Consider the following 22158-nt stretch of genomic DNA (forward strand, 5'->3'; position numbering starts at 1 on the left):
CGTGTTTCAAGACATAACATAACACATCACTCAGCTTTGAATAATAATTTGTCTGACAAGGTTTTTTTCTCCAAAAATAAATGAATAAAATCACTCAATCAATAAATTATTAACAAATTGCACCTACTCCTCCCTAATTGAAAAACATAAAAAATCCAGGAGTTGGGGGAAGTTTTCAGTGATTAATGGGTGATCAAATTAATTCTTTGCTATATACATATATTATATATATTGTATATGTTGTATAACATGACATTTGTATTGTGTTAAACTCCTGGAGTATGTCAGTTAGGACAGACTGAGGTCTCTTTAGAGACACTGCTCTCCTGTGGCCAAAACCCACAGTGCAGTTTCCATATGGTAATAAAGTGTATTTCTACCAATCACTGTTCGACTACTCCAGGAAAGGAATACTTTTCTACCTCCTGTGTTCTGGTGACTCTTTTCTGATACTGTGTGAAATAATGTAATAATAATATCGAATAAAAACTACCAAGGTCAGTTTTTAGAAATCAACCTGTCAGACTTTACAAAAGGCAAACTCATCGCTATTTAAAATAAAATTTGAAATGAAGTCTCAATTTGAAGACAACACCTGCACAAACATGACGGGATGCTGAAGAGTCGTTGATCATCTTTCAACAAGATATAGATTTGCAAACAGCGAGACAGTATTACTGTCTAACTTGTATAACTCCACAGCAATGACAGAGCAGGAGCCATTGAGCAGTTCCCAGGACAGATAGTCTCATAAAAAGATTTATTTTTTCCAGCCCAAATTTACAAAGGCAAGTTACAGAGTATTGTATAAAAAAGAACCATGGTAATGTACACTTTACACAAACTCCTGAAGGGAGGGAGAAAGGAGGAGAGGGGGAAGAGTTCTGAATTTCTCACACAGAAAGAAAATGAAGACATTGTAAACATCCTTGCAAGCACCAGTCCTGGTACTTTGGGGGGGTTTTGTGTGACAGTAGGTGGGTCAGGAAAGGACAAACGAGCAAGTGTCTCTGTGTTTTCACAGAAGAATGTTCAACTAGGCACCAATTGAGACAACTGCTGGCCAATAAATATACTCTTCACCATGAAACAAATACAGTCCTGCAAAATACAAGAGCCAAGCACTTTCCAATATGTTTATAGCAAACATTACTTTTCTGGCTTTTCATACACTTTAGTATATATGATTTTCACTGGGCTTTGCTTACTACTGAGATAACATTACTACTCTCAGAGAGAGAACAAATGCACTTGTCACAACCATTGTCTGATAAAACTATATGTATGCAGTCTGCTGGTACTAAAACCCACTGACTTTAATGACAACATCACAGCTGCCTAGATTACCCTTACAGATTAAGTACAAGTCAAACACCACCACATTCATCTTAATCATGTCAGCCATTCTTCTTTAAAATGCGCAAAAAGACAAACGATAAACCATCTGGCAAAAATTTGTGGAAGGAGAAACTGACAACTTATTTACTTGGAATGTCCAAGAACCTCAAAATGAAGAGCTGCAGTTTCATGATCATGAGTAGTGTCTCAACAAACCGCTAACATCCAACTTCAGAGGGTGCTAGACACGAGATTAACTGGTGGCTTACGGACTTAATCACATACAGTGTTAAATTTAAAAAAAAAAAAAAAACTACAACAATGGGGACACTAAAGGTGATTGTAAAACCAAAATCAATAAAATTAAATTTAATGACAACATGGTCAATAATCTACTCTCATTATAATGCTTTTTAGAGGAACGTAAAGATTGTTCACAACCCACAACAGCATGGTATGGCATATTAACAGTCAATCATGGGCCAATTTGTCATTTCTGAACGAACAGCACACACAGCTCAGAGCAGAAAATGTGCTTTTCTCACACCCATAAACAGAAGCCCTCTCAAATCAATGCAAATAGCATATGGATAGAATTTCACTTACAACCCCTGAGGTATGAGAGAACTGTAATTCAAAGCCAAGAGGGACCTCTGGTAGAACAGGCCATATTGACGCTTGGCTCTTTGTGTAGTTTTTTTTTAAGTTAACCAGACTTGGTTTAATTTTACAGAGTGGCACCATCAGTTTGAGATCCAAAGGAAAGCCTAGAGCCAGGTCAGCTGCTTCTTTTCAGCTGACCTGGCAACTCTGAGCCTTCCCACTTCAGTCGTGTGTGCGTCATCAAGGTCCCATTTCATTCGTTTTCACCATGTTAGCTTTTGCTCCAAGCTTTTCTCTGGCTCACCCTTTCTTGTGAATTTAGTTCATTGTCTGCATCTGATTGGTTTATGTTTGTTCTATAATAGTAACAGCAGAAAGAGGTTTTTATTTTTTATTTTTGGGTTAATTTCATGCACTTTTGTTTAATGTGCCAGTAGTTGACCTTACAGCACAGGCAGCAACTGAACAAAGAAAACTGGTGTCTGAGGTATCAGACTCACTGGCCCAGTTTCAGACTGATCCAAAGCTAGCCGCTGGCAAGAAAACCATGCTAACAACTGCCTGAGGTGAAAGTGTGTTATGGTGAAGTCACACAAGCAAGCGAAGCACCAAGAGAAATTCAGTCCTTTTTTTTTTTTTTTTATAGTGCACAATAGCCTAAAAAATATCAGACTGATTTACCGTTTTGTTTTCTCTTAATCTGACTGAATTGTCAGTTTGAGTTGCCATGATGTGGACAGCGATTCACAGGTCTGGAACCGGTCTAACCGCACACTGCATGTTGAGATGAATGGAGACGTGCACCAAGGTTGTGATGTGTTGAAAAAGTTCATCATATAATTAAAAAAAAGAAAAGAAAAAAAAGAAAAAGACAACCAAAGCCGGGGCAAAGAAGAAGCACACCGAGACATCTAGAGAGACTCTGCAATGATCTGAGCACAAAATGTTTAACGCTGTGAAGTCCGGAAGCTATTTAACAGTGACGGTTTGGAAACAGTCGCGTGCTGGGATAAATATAAACATTTATGCACATAAAAGTAGGCTAAAAGTCTATATTACAGCAGAAAAATACATGAGTTGAGTGAAATTTCACATTGTTTACAGAAAACAATCAAACTTGATTGAATGAAGCACAGTCTTACAGTAAAAAACACTAAAAAAACAAAAAAACAAAACAAAACAAAAAACCCACAAGTGGCCTAATGAAGTGATGACAATGCCCCGTGAATTCATCGCTTGCTAATGTGGCTTCACCGTTTTGAGTGAGCGTGAAGACAGATGTGACTCTTTCATTGAGAGCAAAAAAGAAAGAAAAAAAACAGGACTAATACCAGCATCAGACACATTCAATGATGAACACAATGATATGATAGAAAAGAAAACATGAATAGTGTTTATTCTCCATTGAGGTGTATGCGGTCCCTTCGCAAAACATGACGACATCATCCCTGAAACAAGAACTGAGGGTTCAAAGAGGATGGGAATTAACAATGACGATGGAAAATGAAAAACTTCAGTCTCAGGCTCTTAAGTCTCTGAAGAAAGCAGCTGCTGCCATATTCCCTCTCCCCACAAAATATAGCCGAACATTTGTCAAGTTAAGGATATACTGTTGTTTCACGGCATACGAGAAGCCAAAGACATAGAGTTGAAATCATTTCAATATGATTCACTTTTTTTTGTCAGTCTTTAATTTAGTTTGACTCCCCTTTCCCATCAGCCACCCAACTCCCCAAAATCACTGCCAATTTCTTTCTGCGTGCGACAAAAAAACAATGCAGTCAAAGGAAAAAAAACAAAAAACAAAAACACACACAACAAAAAAAGCTGTTCTGGCAGTCCAATAGTCTCTTTTTGCATTGTATTTGTTGACAGTGCAAAGACTAGATAATCAGCGGGTTGGTGTTTCCTCTGCATGATGGGGCAGAGTAATGGCTTTGAACCTGGGTTATTATCAGTCCTGTTACAGTCCAAGGTTTGGAGAATTTGGGATCATTTACGAGGGGAGAAAAAAAAAAAAAAACGACAATCTGCCTAGCCTTTCAGCAGAAGAAATAAAAATATAGATAGAAACACCATTCAACTGATGTCTAAAAGGTAACACCCGGGAGATCTTCTTCTCATGTGATCCAGTCACATGAATCTTTGCAGGGTTGAGGTGTGACGGTCAGGTTTCCCTGCAAAACACACAAAAGGAACAATTTATTTATTACCAGATTATTTATTCATTTATATAAAACACAGATGCGTAAAGAAAAAGGGTTAATAAATATTTTTACACACTTCCACTTGTAGTGGTGGAACATTTCTGAGGTATTTGTTATTTACCATTTTAGGTTATTTAATACTTGTACTTCAACAAATTTCAGAGTAAATTGTGGCACTTTTTTTATTTTTTTAACTTCATAACATTCACTTGAGAACCACATTTACTTTAAAGATTAAGATTTTAGATACAAAATACTGTATGTGAATAGTTTGAAAAATATGATGCATTTTATACACTACAACATTAAAATGCTGTTTACACATAAATGCATTCCTAAAAGCAATACAATTATATAATACTGTATATATAATCATATAGTGCTTTGGAAGGGCATATTGACTTATGATACTTTAAGTGCATTTAGCTTGTAATACTTCTGTACTTTTACTTAAGTGGAAGTTTGAGCAGAGGGATTTTACTTGTCATGAAATGTAAAGGATTTGAATAATAATGTGCTGTTTGACAGAAACTGGATATTATCACCTATAAGAACAGCTGTATAAGACTACAATAGTTTCAGCTGCCATAATAAACTGGCAACTGAATGTGCATTTATTTATCAATTGTAATATAAAAGAGCTCCCACTAGATGTCAGTGCAGGCTGCAGTGGATTAGTGTCTTGGCGAGCTCACGCCATGTCTCTATTATCAACACTTGTCCTCAGAGGACCCACTTAGAATGGATGAGCTGAGGGGCTAAATGCTGCACTGCATATTGTACTAGATTGCAGCAGAATAATGAGGGTTTTGTTTGGCCAGGATTTGTTTTCTTTACAGGTTGCTGCCTCTGAGTCTGCAACGTAAATGTTGTAAGGAGAAAGGAGAGCAGGGTGTTCTTTTCACTTTAAATCAAATCAATCCAGGACAAAGAAACACAAGGCTTTATTTTAACAGGATGTTCTACAGCTGTGCCAGCACTCATAACTCATTGCCTAAATATTTTTAACTAGAGCTTTGTGCCTTGTTTACGTGAAGAAGAGTCTGCCACCTGCATTTGTCAGATTTGCAAACACTGCTCTCAGTTTACCTATGTGTCTCGGTAGGCTTGTGTTTTGTTTCAGTGTCAGTCTTTTGCCTGTCTCTGCTGCTGAGGGGATCTCACTGTTCTCACCTCTGTGGTGGTGGACAGAGTAGGGGGGTGGGGGGTGGGGGTTGCTGCTTGTTGGCTGGCAACAATAGCTGATGAGGAGAGACCTATGGTGAATTGGGAAATGTATGACAATCAGTCATACTCCCTATTTTACTTCTGAATTTAGAGCGTGAACTGCCATATATTAACAGTCTGCATCTAATTACAGGAAGTTAAATATTCTGGACTGTTGGCCGTAATTTATTTAAGTAATTGGCAGTAAGCTATTTTGTTCAGTATGTAACAAAAGAAGAATAGTATAACATTTAGTGTTGAGATGGGGCTGACTGACCTGTGGCGTAGGACAGGTCATATTGCCCTGAGAGCAGGGGGTATGCTAGGTGGTGGTGAGAGGGCATGATACGCTGGGAGGGGGAGGAGCGCGGTCGGTCCACGTCTCTTTCTCTTTCCCTCTCACGCTCCCTTTCCCGTTCTCTGTCTCCAGCAGCTCCTCTGTCCTGCTCCCTCTCCCTGTCGTGGGGCGGCTTGTCACCTACTGTGGGGGATTTGCTCTTGTATTGGCTGGCGTGCTGATGCAGGATATCCAAGGCTTTGGAGTCTGTTGCCGTTTTGGTGACAGTGGGGCTAGCACGAGATTTGTCGTTGCCTTCCTCACCTCCGGCTATTTTACTACCATATGGAGAAAACGGATAACCTCCGGGTAGGTAAGAACCTGAGAGTGATGAAGAAAATTGATGGTTCAAATTTAGGTTTGTACAAACACAAAATGTGACAATTAATGATTGATTATTCTTTATCAATGTTCACATCAATCAAACATAATAATCAACATGATTTTAGGTCACCAACCAGTCCATTTTGACTCACATCATTCACTTAACAGGCCTATATACCCGCACATTGTCTCTACATTGGATCATTTTGATCCTAAACATGAAAACATATAAATATTGCAATGCGGTTGACCAGATTGGCCCCAACTGCAGAACGTGGTGTTTTCATTTCATCTACAAAGGAAAGTGCCTTGAGCACTCTGTCCACATGGATGTTGTATGTACCGTGTTAATAATACAGTGGCTTTATCTGTTGGGGAATTACCAGGCATGCTACTATACATGTTGAATATATTCTTTAGGCTACACATTTCAGATCCTCTGGGAAATTTTTGGATTAACACAAAATTCGACTACTCCTAGTACAATTTGTAAGAGCATGCAATTTTGCAAACACCTTCAATATTTATGGGGGGGGGCTGCAATTTTTCCCACTAAATGCAATTTCCCACATATAATCATTCTATTTAGACTAACTGAACGCAGGTCAAACAAAATCAATTCTTGATTGACTTGACCTGTTTAACTTCCTGTGCTGTGTTTTGCCCCCAACAAGCTCCGCCAAATACTCACAATCATTTTGCTGCTCTACAATGCACAAAAATTGCTGCAAATTACATAAGACCTTTTATGCAGAAAATGCCTCCAGTTATGACTGAAATCATCACAAAAACACTTGGAAATCCCGCTGAGACTCGTGAATACAGTTTTGATAGACAATATAAATCTGCCCTAACAAATACCTACAGCCACTGAATTTTAAAAGCAAGCAAGCAAGAGACAAATTATTCAAGCCATGTTGACTAGGCTGCCTTTTCATCTAACATAAAAGCCACAGTGCAGATTTTAAAATGTAGGTAAGGCCAACAGCTTAATCACCATTCTAAATCAGTGCTCAGGTTAATCTTGCAAGTATTTGACCAAAAGAAACCATGAGAACCACTAATCAACAACGATTAAACTCGCTGGTCAAAAGAATATTACAAATGGATGACTTTAGCTTGTAAATGTCACCATTTCAAACACATTTAAAAAGGATGTAAGAAAATTATTTTTCATACTGCATATTATTTTTCACTAGGAATGTATTAAAAACCTCTAAAATTGAAATGTATTTCGAGTCAATCTAATGTCATACCTGGGTAATTCTGCATCATGACTGAGGGCATGCCCCTGTATCCAGGGTGGTTGGGGTCATAGCCTTGTCCATAGGGGTAACCATGCATGTAGGGCATGTAGCCTTGGTGCTGCGCTAGTGGTGATGAAAACTGCATGTGGGGATTGGAACGAGAGTCTTTGCTCATAGCCCGGTGGTCCTCAGAAGTGATTCTGGGATCGCAACCCTCTTTGCCGTCCTCCTTGGGCCCACTTTGATTGTCCTTGGGCCTGGGCCTATCGTCTTTTAATTTACGATCACGTTCCCGTTCTCTGTCCCTTTCGTCTTTCCATCGAGGTTGTTGTTGCTGGTGTTCGTCTTCTGCTTGGGGCTTCTGGCTCTCGGGGTACTGCTGAGGGTGGGAAAGAAGGTCCAAGTCAGCATAAATCACATCTTTATATTGAAATTCCTCAAAAACATTCTCACAACAGATTCACAAGCACACTGTTACATTGGTGTTTACCTGTCTGTACCATATGGCCTGCTCCAGCCCTGCTTGACCTCTGGACTCCAGTGTTTGCTTGGAGTCTTCCTTTACATGGTGGCCCCCTTCAGTCAGCTTCATCTTTAGCCCCTCAGCTTGCTGGGACTTCTGGTCCTCTCCTTTTATGCTTCCAATAGTTTTTGAAGAGGGTTCAGAGGGCGAGTCCCTTGATTTTCCTGGGGGCTGTGGCGTTTTTCCGAGGTCTGACTGACTTGGGGCTTTGGAGAGGCTTGGTGGCATTGGGCTTTTTTGTTTCCACTCCTCCTTCATGGAGGCTTCTCTTTCTTTTATGGCTACATCTGACTTTTTCTCAGCAGCACGATGCTGTTCAGCCATCTGTCGCTGCCGCTCCTCATACTGTTGCCGGTAGGCTGGGTTGGTGTTCATCAAGTGGTTATGGTAGGCTTGATCAGGATGGTATGCATATGGAGGGACATAAGCATACTGGTTGTAGTAAAGAGGTTGCATGTACATGTTGGATCGCTGTTGGATGACTGAGGGTTGCTGTTGCTGCTGTTGCTGTTGCTGTTGCTGTTGCTGTTGCTGCTGTTGCTGTTGCTGTTGCTGCTGCTGTTGCTGTTGCTGTTGCTGCTGCTGTTGCTGCTGCTGCTGGCCAGGAGCACTGCTGTCAGGTTTGCGGTCTTCATGAACCTCCACTTTGACTTTCTCCTCAACTTGGTCTTGGTCATCATCCCTTTTGATCTTAACCTGACCTTCAGCCACTGGTGTGCCTTGATTGGGCCCGCTGGGACTGGGGTTGACGTAATTGGGTGAGTAATACGCATCATAGCCGGCATAGTACGGGGACTCTTTGTTGGGTGTCTGGTTTGGAAAGAGTGCTTTTTTGACACTTTCCCTGATGGCTTGGTCCTCTGTCCTGACTTTGACACCTTCTAGTTTCCCTTCACCATCCTCACCAGCATCTGAAATGTCTGAATATGCTGGGCTATTAGTTTTGACTGATGAATTGTCAGCACCATTCTGGTTGACCACATGAAGTGGCGTTAGAGGCTGCGGCATCCCACTGCCATCTATTCGACTGGCTACACCAATGGATGGGCTAGGGGCATTGTCAGAAAAGCTGTAAATCTTGTCAGCCTCAGCCTTGATACTGGCCAAGCGACTCTGATGAAGATCTGAGGAGCCATTGAGGAGTCCTTCCCCCTTGTTTCCTTGATCAGAAGGTTCAGAGTATGGAAGTTTTCCTTCCTCTAGTTTTCCTCCCTTTCCCGGAGGCTTGGGGCTGTCAGCCTCCTTTCCACTATCTTTTTTCTTCTTGTCTTTCTTCTTCTTGTCTTTGGAACTACCTGAGGCAGGATCTCCAATGGCAGGGGGTTTAGGCTGTGTGCCTTTCATTTGCGGACTCTTAGGGATACCTTGTATCATTGGGGTAAGCCCTGGGGAAGAATTTGGGTTTCCAGGAGGAAAAGAGTACATTTGCTGGGATGCAGTAGAGCCAGGGCCAATGGGCCGTGGAGACTTCATGTTTTTCTGGGCCATTTTATCAGCCTTTGTGCCAGTGCTACTCTTTTTGGACTTGTCTGATCCTCTCTTATCATCTAAACCATCATTACTGGCCTCATCAGTGAGGCATGGCCCATCCTCACACCCGTCCATTGGTGTACCTCCTGTTTCTGGATCTGTCTCAGCAATTTTCTTTTTACTCTGCTTTGAACCAAACTTGCCAGGAGATGGGGAAGGACTTTGAGCATCAAAGTTCCTGCCTTTTGGAGTAACTGAACGTGCTGGAGACAAGGATCCTTTCTGAGAGATAGAGGCTCCATTACAGTTCCCTGGTTCAGGGTGGAGAGTTGAATCCTCTCCGTATTCACTGTCTCCATCTAAGTCCAACTTAATGTCATCATCATTGTGGGCACGGGCTTGGTGGTACTTTAGACCATTGATGTGCTTGTACTTCTTGTTGCAGTTAGGGTGTGGGCAGTCAATAAGAACTGGAGAGGGGCAGCTGCGATCGAGGGGAGGTGGAAGTGGCTCAGTCTTAATAGAAGGGATAGGCAGACCTGTTGGTCCCACCCCTCCACTGTTGGAGTTTGTCCGCATACGTTTGTTGCCTTTGGTGTCCTCTGAGCTGGAATTCGGTTCCATGTCTGAGGCTGGTTTGGTCTTGCGTTTCCCAGCTGAGGAGGGACTGGCCTTGATGTCCTCTGTGTTACTGTTCGGTGGAGTGCGGCGCTCTGATGGCGTCTGGCTGCCCCTTCGGCCCTTGCTGTTAGAGGCAGCACGTGTCTTGTTGTTGGTGGTACCCTTGTTGTCAGATGAGTTGCTGTTCTCGTTGATAGGGGTGTTGCTGTTCGGTCTCATTCTCTTACCTCGACCGCGGCCATTTCTCATCTCCAGATCACTTGTAGGGGATTCACAAAACCTGCAGTAGTGTTGAAAATAAGAATTAGTGATGTCACAGTATCAATGACTGATTTCCATGCAACTCTGCTTTAGTTTAGATTCTGAAATGAAACAAAGGAAAATCCTTTTAACATTAAATCACTGTGGATATAATTGGCTTTTTTGTCAACGATCAACATTCTTTCATGAAGAACAACAAATTTCAATAATTGATCTTAATAAGATCAAAAATAAGTATTAGTACTAAGTATTTAACCCCTTTACTATCACACACCAAAATCGTCATTGGTGCAGTCCATTGAGTGTAATGGAACCTCATTATTTATTGTTACATAACTACACAGAACCAAACCATTTGATTGTACAAGTTAAATGAAAAATTGTCAGGTTTGGCGATTGTAATGCTCTCTAATGTTGTTGTTTTTTTAATACCTATGCAGTGTTTCCCAAGGATTTTAGGGGGCAAATATTTTAATTCCCAAGTGGTTTTTGACAAGTACCCGAACAACATATACAGCTCCACTGCTTTATGTCTAGTCAAACAAATAACATGGGTTGATTGCATATTGTGACTGGCCAGTGAGCTCAGTCCAGCACATACAAGCAAGCTCCAGCATGGGAATCACAGACATAGAGAGGGCTGGTAAAAAGACAGACAGGGATGGTAAAAATTTTATGGATTTTTTTAATGGCCCACCAGCCCACCGATGGCCAGTCCAACTATGACAGACAGGTCCGTTGTCAATGCATTTGTGAGAGTGAGAGCGGGGCAAGGAGAGGCAGATCAATGTGCTGCGCACAGGTGTACAATGAAAAAAGATTTTACCCATTAGAAATTGTAAAAAAAAAAAAAAAGAAAATCACTATATGACTCTAATGGCTGTCAATGTCAATATGGTGGCAGGCCGCCACAAACAAATCAATATATGGGAAACACTGCTATGCTTCTGAAGGCATTATTGTTTACCTCTATTCAACACGTATTTACAAGATTTTAGGATATGTCTGTGGTTGGCCATATTCTTCTCAAGTTCATTTGTTCTACCAGAGGTTTGTTTATATTTCTTACTGAGAATCTCACATACACAGTTATTTACTGTATTGGTATGCCAAATAACATGCCACACTTCCACATTACCTGACAGAAAATTCCGAATACAGAAAATAAGTCATAACAATAATACCAATGATGACAACGCTAAGTAGTTTCAGTCCTTTTGAGTCCCGAACCCAAAATAAACAGCAAAGGTAAAGATATTTTGAATATGTACACCATTGTTGTGTCCCTGTCCTCTCATTGCATATCAAGCTGATATTTTGCGCACGACAAGTGAGTAAGCACTTTAAACATAGTCACGATTTTCCAAATGAAAATGTAAACATCATTGGAAAAGACAGCAGTGAACATTCCAGCTGCTTTGTAATCAAAACATACAGTCATTCAAATACTTAAAATAGCAGTATGGCCTTATCTCTCCATAACAGTAATGTAATTATCTTTCTGCACAGCAGTGAAGGTTAGCAATCTGTGACAAAGAGAAACATTGGGCTGCTATGACTCACAGCTTCCTCTACAAGTCTCTCCAAACAATTTCAGCCCCAGCAGGGGATGTGAATACATCCGTAGTCTGAGAGTGGTAGAGGAATTTAGACTCATTACAAGCCCGGGTTTATATTCAGTCCGCTGAAAGCTTTCTGAATTATTCATGGTGTGTCCCTAATGTAGTCGTGCTGCAAACTGTAAGACCATGTTGGTGCAAATACAGCCCAGCAAACCTCACTCACTGTGCAAACCTCACTTACTGAACATTATTGTGATATACTGTGATACATTAGTGTGATACAGCCTATCCTTGTTTTCCATTAGTGCTGCTTTAATCTTGATTTTTTTTTTCTACTGCACTTAACCATGCGTTTAAAATATAGATTTATATTTACATTTAGATACAGTGCAGGTGTTCCAAATCAAAGCAAGTGTTTGGAAATATATTTTACACAACCTGTGTATTTAGCACAACAAAGGCAAATGTTCAGAAATTACAAACACCTTAAACTACCACCCACATAACACTGATCTAAGAAATTGCAGCCTTTGTGATAGAGAATGTTATACAGTGTTGAGGAAAAGCTATTAGTCCAATAATTGGATTCTGCAATCTGGCTTGTTAGAGTTGCTTTCTATTTCCACAACCACCTCCTGGGACGTCAGCCGTTTGCCAGTGAATCCTGCTTCCCTAGGCTTGAGATAAAGACTAACATGGAAGGTCCAGCTGCACATAGGCAAGTCAGTGCATTCAGCTATATTCTTATTCAGCTGATTCTACTGCAACAGATTCATATCACACGGAATATGAAAAGGTTAAGAGACCAAGTGCAGCTTAGATAGAGAGAATGTATCAATAATTCATAGTAATCATGACTCTTTTCTACCTCGACATCTACAACTACCATGTGCGACAGTAAAGTCTTTGTAAAGTGCAAATGCTATGCAAAATGTGTGCATGTAGCCTTAGTTTTAACAACACCACACAAGTGATATGTCATTAACATAACAAGTGCAGATTAGATGATGCATATTTAAATAAAATAAAAAAAACATGTCCGCCTGCGCTCTCCAGTGAAAATAAAAATGCTCCTTACCTGGGGGGAGCCCAGTCATGCCGTGTACAGTCCAACAGGGTGCCCACATACGTCTTGTTTCTCCAAGTAACATTGACCACCAGCATACCTGCGAGACAAAGAAGAGAAGAGACAAAGGTCATTTACTTTATGCCAACTATGACAATAATATAGTCAAATACAGTTAAAAGCAAGAGAGAATGTTTTACACTGAGATTACTTTATAACTGACTGCACTATGTGAGCACAAAGAGCATCGTGTCTGCTGCATCTACGTGTTGATCTTTGCTAAAGGGTGTCATATGCAAGACAGTTATACAAGTGAAAGATCCTTTTTTAATCTTCTTCACACAGTAAAGCCGTAGGGGCGAGACTGACTGATATCTTCTAAATGACTTGGAACAGACTCAACTGCAGTCGGTATTGTAAAACCTGTATAAAATACTGGCAGAAGGTCTCGCTAAGAATGATCACAGTGAGGTTACCGGGGAATACTCACTCACTGAACAGCCTTTCCATTTAAATAAGCCATCTCACAGTACAGGAGATCTCCCTGAAGGAGAATTATTTGGAGGCAAATAATATTTTGTAGTCCTCTGTCTCACTTTGCAACCCAGGAATTTGCTACCTTGGGGATAATATAGATCTACTACTACAGCTTCTTAAAAACAAACAACAAGCTACTGGCTTAAACGATTTCAGCGTGAATGGTTCAGTTAGACGGACTGTAACGGAGTGTGCAAGAAAAACTCCTTGACTTCACTGGAATTGCTGCAATCTGTCACACTTAGAAGCTACTGTGTTGCCATTTGGCTAGTGTGAATTTGGTAGCACTCAGTGTGAGCTACACAATCCGACCTATACTGAGTGTGATATCTGACCTTGCATTTAAAATCTAAAATTAGTTCCAGAGGATCACACCACTCTCTATGTATGTTTCTCCTCAAGAAACAAAATACTCTTCACTTGGCAACAGCTCCCACGTCACCGAAATGTCACAAGTATGCAGATTTGTACAAAATGACTCAACTAAATCCCTGCACTTTGTACATTTAACCGCACAGCACTGAGTGCAGATTTTTGTAGATTTTGCCCGTATATTCAAAAATAAATCATCGACCAAACAGCTTCAGAGGATTAAGAGCAACGACGGTGCAGAACAACACTCTGAATTTATTGCCCCCACCACCCCCGCTCACTCCCCGGTGGTGACCTCAGCTTGCCACTTCAGCACTGCAGAGAAACTGGAGGCTGCAGTGAACTAACTTATCTAATGGCACAGGAATGCTGGCTGGCAGCTTCCATCCCTCCAAGCATTTTATTAGCTTAGGAAACCTCTCTTGCTCACCCCATTTTCCCTCTCTCCTTCACCCTCATTTCCTCTTTTCAATGGTATAACCATCCCTGCCTTACAATCTTTTTCCCTCCCACACACAAGTCACAGTTCAGACCTCATTTTTCTCTTGCTGCCTCTGGCATAAAGCAGCGAGTGTATAAGGTATTTATATATGTTTACAGGAACCTGCTGACACTTGGCCACAAGTCTCTTGCTTCACTCTATGGCCTCAAAACATGAGTGCTCGGCCATGGCTAGATACAACTGCAAATGTCGTTTGTCTATGTGCGCAGGGTAGTAGAGAGGTCCTCGAGTTCAGATTTTCTGTCACATTAAAAGAACCCAGACCTTTTCTAAAACGCCTTCAACAGCCCGCCCCCCTAAGCTCTCCAAACACTCCAACACAAAATGGCTCTGGCAGCTGGTGGTGGCAGGATGTAAATCAAGGCCGGGCAAATGAATGACTAGGCTTTCATGATGTGCTTTCTCCAGTGAGGAGTTTTAGAAATTATACCACGAGTTGTTAAAAGCCTTTAATGATTTTATTTTAAATTAGCATTTGGTCTTTGTGTTAGACTGTCTCTTCACTTAAGTAGCTGTGACAATGGATGACTATGAATGAGATTTTAGTATTACTGCCTCCAGTACTAATTAAGATTTTCTTAAAGAAATAGTTCCAGCATTTTGTGAAATTTGTTTATTTTCTTTTTCGCCTCAGAGTTTGATGGGAATATTGATACCACTCATTTTTTTTTTTTTTATACCTTTTTTATCTTGACACTGATACAGCCTTGAGTTGTCTTTAATGTACAGCTGTTAACTGAGCACATCAAGAGTTTTGGATTCCCTGTAATTCTACCCACAGATTTACCCAAGCTCAGTCAAGACGAATGAAGAGTATCTCAAAAACCATCTTCAAGCCACTGCAAAGATTTTTCATCATGACTCAAGTCTGAACTCCGACTCAGTTTTAAAAGGACTTTCACAATCTTGTTCGAAATAAAATTCCTCAGTGTATTTGGTGGTGTGATGAGAATCACTGTGCTGGTGGAACATAAATCTTTGCCCCAATCTGACATCATAGCCGCTGTGTTTTTGGTTTTGGCTTCTGAGGAATTTTCCCTGTTTTTCCCTCAACTACAGCTCTCAGGTGTCTGTCAGTGACAAGCAGCCCAGAGTGTACGGCTGTAGACGCTTAGCTTCATAAATGCAAAAGCTGATGACAGGTGATGAGAAGAGGCGCAGTGATCATTTGGGCATCAGTCTTAATGAAAACGTACACTCTAAACGCACTGTTGATTGATTGGTCAGAAATATTTAATGTGATGTAACATTTCAATCATTAAGCACGCTATAAAATGTTATTACTTCATTTGAATGAAACCCAACCCGTGTCCCGAGTCGGACCAGGTCAGATTTCTACACAGTCTAATTGGGTCGGGGCTCTTTTTACTGCCACAGGTCTCGAGTCTGTGTGACGATAAGTCCAATATCTGAGTGGATCTGAGCTCAAACTGAAGCCGAGCTTATTTTAGTTCAATCAGGAGCCTGTTTTTCTTGTTGGTGCAGGAGGTGAAAACTATTTATATAAATTTGTCTTTGAAGCATATAAACTAATTATTGATGTTTCTATAACTTCACATCTGTTCTTTGGAGATTATTATTATTACATTGCTGCTCTTTTCCACCATGGCTGCTTGTTAACTGATCAAATGTACTGATAGGACGTCACGCTTCTGCTGGTGTTTGTGTTCTCTCTCCGCTACGGTCCTTTTGGGTCGACCGCATTTTGGATCAGGTCTAACAATCCCTGGGTCTATTCAGGTTGGGTCTCACTGTGCTCCAGTCGCCCCTTAGATTGGGTCTCTCTTTTCTGAAAGGTCATTTATGCACAACAGGTCAGGTCGGTTTACTACAAAAACTGTCTAAGACCTCCTATTTCCAAATTGAAATGTACTCAAATGTACTGCTAATGGACATGCACATCCACCATCACTACTTAATATGGACTCTGTAATATTTAACATTAAAGGCCAATAGCTCCATTTTCACTTTCTTTGCTTCAGGCTCAGAATCTTTAACATGCCTTTTTTGAAGTCTCTGTGCTGGCTGTCATGTTTTTTTGGCTTTCCTCTGCGCAGCCTCCCATGTTGAAGCCGAGCAACTCTGTAATCCTGTCAGAGTAGCCCTTGGCTTCTGGGTCACCTCAGATCTCTGCAATACCGTCTTTGAGTGTTAATAAAGTAGTTCCTTTGACGTTATGTGGGACATCTCAAGGACATTCAGAGAAATTTGGATGCATCTTAACTCAAATGGGAATGGTGCTAAAAACAAACAAGAAAAAGTTCCTGCCTCAGAATATTGCTGCACTTCATGTTTAATTAATTTAATGCAAATTTTAAGCTGTTTAAGCCCTTCAGTGTGTATACACTGTGTGGCTTACAGGAACGGAAAATGTCATGCCGAGTTATTATATCATACTCCTCATCTCGGGTGTAAGTGAAAAGGATTTTCATTGCTGACACCTTTAAAGTTGCATCAGAGATCTGAAATTAAATTTCCATGTCACACAGTTTCACTCTGAGGTAAATACAGCCTGGATTACTCCAAACTAGTAGCAATAATGACAAGTATTTGGAAATCATTTTACATCATTATGCAAGACTGTTGCTTCTACTTGATTCTTTCCTTAAATCTTACTGATTATTTTCTGCACATAATAATTCGTTTTAAGCACAGAATCAGTACACACATTTTCTTATCAAAAATGTACCTTGTGTAGATTACAGTTTCTCTTCATTAAGCAGCCATTAATACGATACTGACTTATCGAACAATGAAATATGCCTATTATACAACTTTTAGACTGAAAAAAGGAGTTGGTTGGTTTAAATGATGTGGTGCTTTGACAACGTTCACATCACATGCTGAAGTGGCCTCCAAGTGACTCAGATCTGACTTTAAAACACAAGTGTGAACAAACCAAATCAGAGTTTTTCATATCTCATCCAGGCCAGTTGCATATGTGATCCTAAATTTGATTCTCATCCAATCTCTTGCTCTGCGGCCGCTGTCAGAATGACATAAATCGCAATGCAGTGTTTTCCGCTGGACGACCTAAGCTTCTTTACAGTACATCTAAATTCATATGACCTCCTGGCAATATCATAAAAATATACTCAGGGAAAAACAAAAAGATCAAGATTAGGTTTGAGTGCTAAAAGCCTTTTGAATTACTCTGTACACTTTCATCCTCGGAATCATTTTCAAGCTGTCAGGACAAAGATGTCAACGTCAAGTCAGGCTAAAAATGGAAAGCCCTTGACAAAACAACTCAAACAAATTTCCCTGTGGCGGAAAGCAAATTACACAAGAAACTGAGATGACTTTCCATGCATGATCATTTTATTTGTTTTTACAAGCGTTAAATATTTTGTTTCTGTTTTGTTTTGTCAGCCATAATTTCTCTCTTTACTCACTGGAAGAAACGGATTGCAGTTCAAAGATCGAAAAATCAAACTTGCTCTTTGGAAGTGCAGTTCATCCGTTCACACAGGATTGGTTCACTAGGGGAGGGTTGCTGTGAGGTGAAGGAAAAGGGGTCGACGTGATTTGGAGCAAACCCAGTTCCCTGCACCCTGCACCCCTGACCATCCTCCCTCCCTTTGTGACAGCCTTATTAGGGTCACTCAGGACAGCTGAGTGAAGCCCACATTAATGAGAGGAATTGGCCTGTAATTTTACCACTCATTTCCTTTCAGTGCTGTCGAACAACAAATGGCAGCCCTCTTTAGGCGCCCAACTCCACTGCGTACTTGTGTAGGATTACTTGAACAAGAGGCTAATGTAATGGGGGGAAATTAAGTCAGGAGTAGGTTGTCTGCTGCATGGGTGACTGCCCCCTTCAGCCCCTAAAACTCCCCTCCTCCCTCCTTAACACATTTCATTAGGTTTGCAGTGGGGCCAAAATATCAGGTCCTCTGCTGCTGGTGAGGGCCACGGGTTCACTGGCTGACCTCTGCTCTGCTCCGCTCCAACTCAACAGGAATTCAGTGGGGTTAATGGCATTTTCACTGACTGACCCTGTCAAAATGCCTTTGTTATCTTTGAAAATGGGAGCTCACTTCTGCGTAATGATTGTTTGTGACATTATATGACTGTTCTCACAAATATCAAATTAAAGGTTTCCATTTGCCTTTAAATATCTCAGATATTTCTGAATAAAACAAGACAAGGACTGGGAAAAAAAAACAATTATGTGAACAATTACCAGCACTTGCAATAATCATCTTTTGTACACAGTCACATTCTAGTTTAATTATCAACAGATTTTACAACCCTCTTTGTATCCTGCTAGAAAATAACTCTTCTGTCATCCCCATTTTCTCAGAACTAAAAGCACCACTCATCAAGGTTGCATGTAGACAAGAAAGTGAGAACAATGAGAAAAATAGTGTCAGTATTCATTATGGAGAGAAGATAAAAGATAGCCGGGTGCTGCCATGAGCAATAACTGTAACATTGATAAATGAAGCGTTTGAGCATTCAAGTGTCTGAGCATGTTTCCAACAGTCCATTTTAAGAGTGTTTCTGCACTCATGGTGCATAAAATGAAGCCGAGCTTGTCCGGTTATGTCAGTATCCTGACTGACCTTATCTTAAATCCTCGGCAGATGGGAATTGTATGAGCCACTATTAGCACTGGAGAGGCTATATGGTGGGATGTATTATTTGCAGTATTTTAATTGCTATGTTGATTTGCAAGTGAATTTATAATGCAGAAGTGAAATGATAGGTTGATTTGCTGAACAGCAGATACATCAGCAACTATTGTGATTGAAAGGGAAACTAACAAATTCTGCTAAAACCTCACGGTTACATAGTGTGTGACCTGGAGTGCCAGGGGAAACAGAGAGTGACCACCACGCAGTGTAGCATGGATGGAGATGTGACATAGTGCATGTAGTTAGAGCTAGACAGCCACGAGAAGCTACTGTCGGGCTCTCTGTCTCTGCTGGAAACACAGGGAGTCTGGTGGAGCAGTGACAGTCACAAGAGGACTTTATGGTCTTTGAAAGAGACTCTGTGTGGGCTCTGCTGCGAGTGGCACTGTCTGTGGGGGAGTGTCAGTACATACCCATAACCCTGTGGTTTATCGTGGTTAACGTTGCTGTTCATAAATTCTAAATGTCTTTTAAAGCACTGAATATAGCACAGTTACTGGATGGTGTGTGTGTTGTGTCTGAAGGAATAAATCGTGTATCTAAATGTCGTTGTAATGCTGGTGTTTATCAAGCTTATTAATGCTATTGATGCCAGCGACAGGCACAGACTACGGCTATGTTTAGCCAGTGCTGCGCGTTCTATACATATTGACATACAACATAGACGTAGACATAGATCATGGATATATTCTATGAACTGGATCCAGGCATGGTACATGACACTGCTCGCCTGCATTGCTTCACATTGCAATGATGTCACTAAAATAAAACTCACTTTTCTAGGCTTTAGAGACATTTCTTAATTTTAGAACATAATTTTGGTCTATGGGGAAAATACTTTTTGAGCAGCAAGAGGATTTTTTTTATTGCAATACTGCGAGTGGCCACTGGGACAAACAGGCAGCGCCAAGTCCAGCTCTCTTAATCCAAGCCGACAGATACGAGCTGAAAGAACATTGCAGTTCCACAGCGGTTTAACTGTCCACCACTTTGTGACCAAACAAATACCGACAGAAACCCTTTATCTACTCCCCAGATGCCTCTGTTAGCATCATTTGTAAGTAATGTAGCTAACACTGCTAACCAAGCTAGCCATTATATTAGTTGTCTGAGGTTAACATGTTGCTAACACAACATTCAAAGTAACTGTTTTAATTACTGTTGGGCTACCTGTCCTGTAGTTTACTCTTTTTACCTTTACTCCTCCTGTTGTGAACTCTATGGATATACTCCCACTAATTATTGTGTTGTGCTGCCTGTGGTGACTTTACAGATGAATCTTTGTTTTTCAAGGTTTCTGCAGAGTTCATCAAAGTAAATTGGCTTTTTAAGACCTTTTTAATACCACACAGAATGCAATGTACTAGACATTCACTGAAAACTAGTAGGGACATTAGGGATTAAATTAATTTATTGATATGTACATCACATTTTTTCAGTACTTCCCATAAATATTGAATGGTTTAGCACTTGTTTATGGTATCTCACCTTATTCTGCTTTCTAATCCCTATCATGAATTTGTTGTATTCACAGTTTTCACAATTGCCTCCAGTAAAGATTTCAAAGTGTGTTCAGATCACTGCATAGCTGTGCACATGGTGAAGGTAGAAATGGTAAATTACGATTGCTGTTTTTAACTATTTTAATGCAAATGATTAAACATTTAATATAGACAAAATAATTGGCAGATAAATCAGTAATAAAAATACTCTTTAGTTGCCGCCCTACAACACTGTAAAGCACTTTTCAAATTAAGTAAAGTTGTAAATAGTCGTACAAAGATTAAGCCAAGACATTAAGCACAGATAAACATACCATAAAAATGCCACATCTTGGTAATATAGTTAGGGTTTAGTAATAACCGGCAAATGAGACACGGGTATGGTTGATGATTTCATTTTGAATTTTAGAGCGTTCGAGTGAACCCTATCTGAAAAGTTCAGGCTGCATTCCGGTTCATAAGAGGTAAAAGTGCGAAGTCACTCTTACTGACAAGAATAACAGCCAGTGAGAAGGTCAATTCTCTCATACCACTGAGAGGCAAAGGAAGGGTGCATTAGTATGCTCTCCACATCCACGCAGCATTATCAGCCGCATGCAGCAGTTTCTCCTTCCACAAAATCACTACATGTTTACTCTTACACTGGGAGTAGATCACAAAGCAGCAGCGATGCATGTAACGGCCCAAAAATAAATATTTGACATCTCTACCGACTCCGCATGCATTTATTACTGCAAATAACTTGTAGTGAGGCGAGGAGCAGTTTCCTTAAATGTCGTCTGGGCAAATCTGCAATCTCTCCATTAAAACGAACCCTCTGGTGTTTTTCCTTAAAGAAGATGGTGCTGAGATTATGAGACAAGCCTGCCAAAGGCGCATTACTCAAGCTCTCCTTGACGTGTATAGAAAACATGATATCTTGTGACAACCACTGACAAAGCTTACAGTTCCTCAAGGCGTATGATTTACGTTTCAAGACCATTTAAGTGCTTGAAAAAGAAAATAATGCAGTTTTTGCTCAGGTGCCATCTTGGAATAAATGTGTTGCTAACAAGACGAGCTTCCTGGTGAGTCCTCTATATCTTAAGTTCCTTCCAGAGTCTTATTTCAACCACATACTTAGGAAGAATTCTTTACAACGTGGGGCTGTTTTTCCCTGGAAATTGGCCACTTCCACTCTTGCACAGTGAACGCTGATGAGGGTAAAGATTGGCTTGGCAGGGTGGAAAGTAAACGTGGCTAAGGAACTGGCAAATTAAAATCTACAGAGTGGGAGCTAGAGAAAGAAGGCGGCATATCACTTTCTGTTCTTTTCCCTTCAATATGTCCTCTACTGTTAACAGAAGTTGGACCTTTGTGATTGATTTTTCACTCCATCTTCTTCTTGCTCATTGGCCTGGCACAGAGCTGCAGGCCTCCTGACAATGCTCACTCTTATTTCAAGGACAGTTTCTATGGCAAGTTCACAGAGAGCAGCCACCGCTCGGCTTTATAAAAACATTTCAATGAGGCCACTGACAGGTGGTCTCCAAAAGAGCAAGGAAGCATAGCTGGCAAGTGAGCTACAAGTGCTCCTTTCATACAATATTCCTCTTCTCAACTCAGTGACAGGCTTGGAGAAATAAAGAAAAAAGAAAACCCACATCTCTCAAACGTTTATACAAGAATATCCGTTTCACACTGACCTCTCTTCTATTCGGATGCCTAACAGCTTTTAACTGCTGTGATAAAGCCAATTCTCGTAATGCTACAGTGATGTAATGCGTGTTGCATAAATAATCCATGAGACAAACATTTATCACAAACAGCCTGTATTATTTGTCTATTAGGGAGCTTAAGA

The 22158-nt window shown here is 40.6% G+C and overlaps 1 protein-coding gene across 2 annotated transcripts in view; it reads right to left on the bottom strand.

Moving 5' to 3' along the window:
* Positions 1–746: 746 nt before the first annotated feature.
* Positions 747–22158, bottom strand: part of LOC130166947 (zinc finger protein 609-like) — a 75177-nt gene continuing 53765 nt past the window's right edge. The window contains exons 4-8 of one of the 2 annotated variants that reach the window (XM_056372823.1): positions 12778–12865; positions 7753–10156; positions 7272–7638; positions 5632–6012; positions 747–4118 (exon numbers count right to left, since the gene is read on the bottom strand). In XM_056372823.1, coding sequence (XP_056228798.1) covers positions 4075–4118; positions 5632–6012; positions 7272–7638; positions 7753–10156; positions 12778–12865 — 3284 coding nt within the window. In that variant the 3' untranslated portion in view covers positions 747–4074. Of the gene's footprint in view, positions 4119–5631; positions 6013–7271; positions 7642–7752; positions 10157–12777; positions 12866–22158 lie in introns of both variants that reach the window. The other variant, XM_056372815.1, reaches the window with a different exon arrangement.

Source organism: Seriola aureovittata, chromosome 1 (assembly GCF_021018895.1).
Source record: "Seriola aureovittata isolate HTS-2021-v1 ecotype China chromosome 1, ASM2101889v1, whole genome shotgun sequence".
Taxonomy (NCBI): domain Eukaryota; kingdom Metazoa; phylum Chordata; class Actinopteri; order Carangiformes; family Carangidae; genus Seriola; species Seriola aureovittata.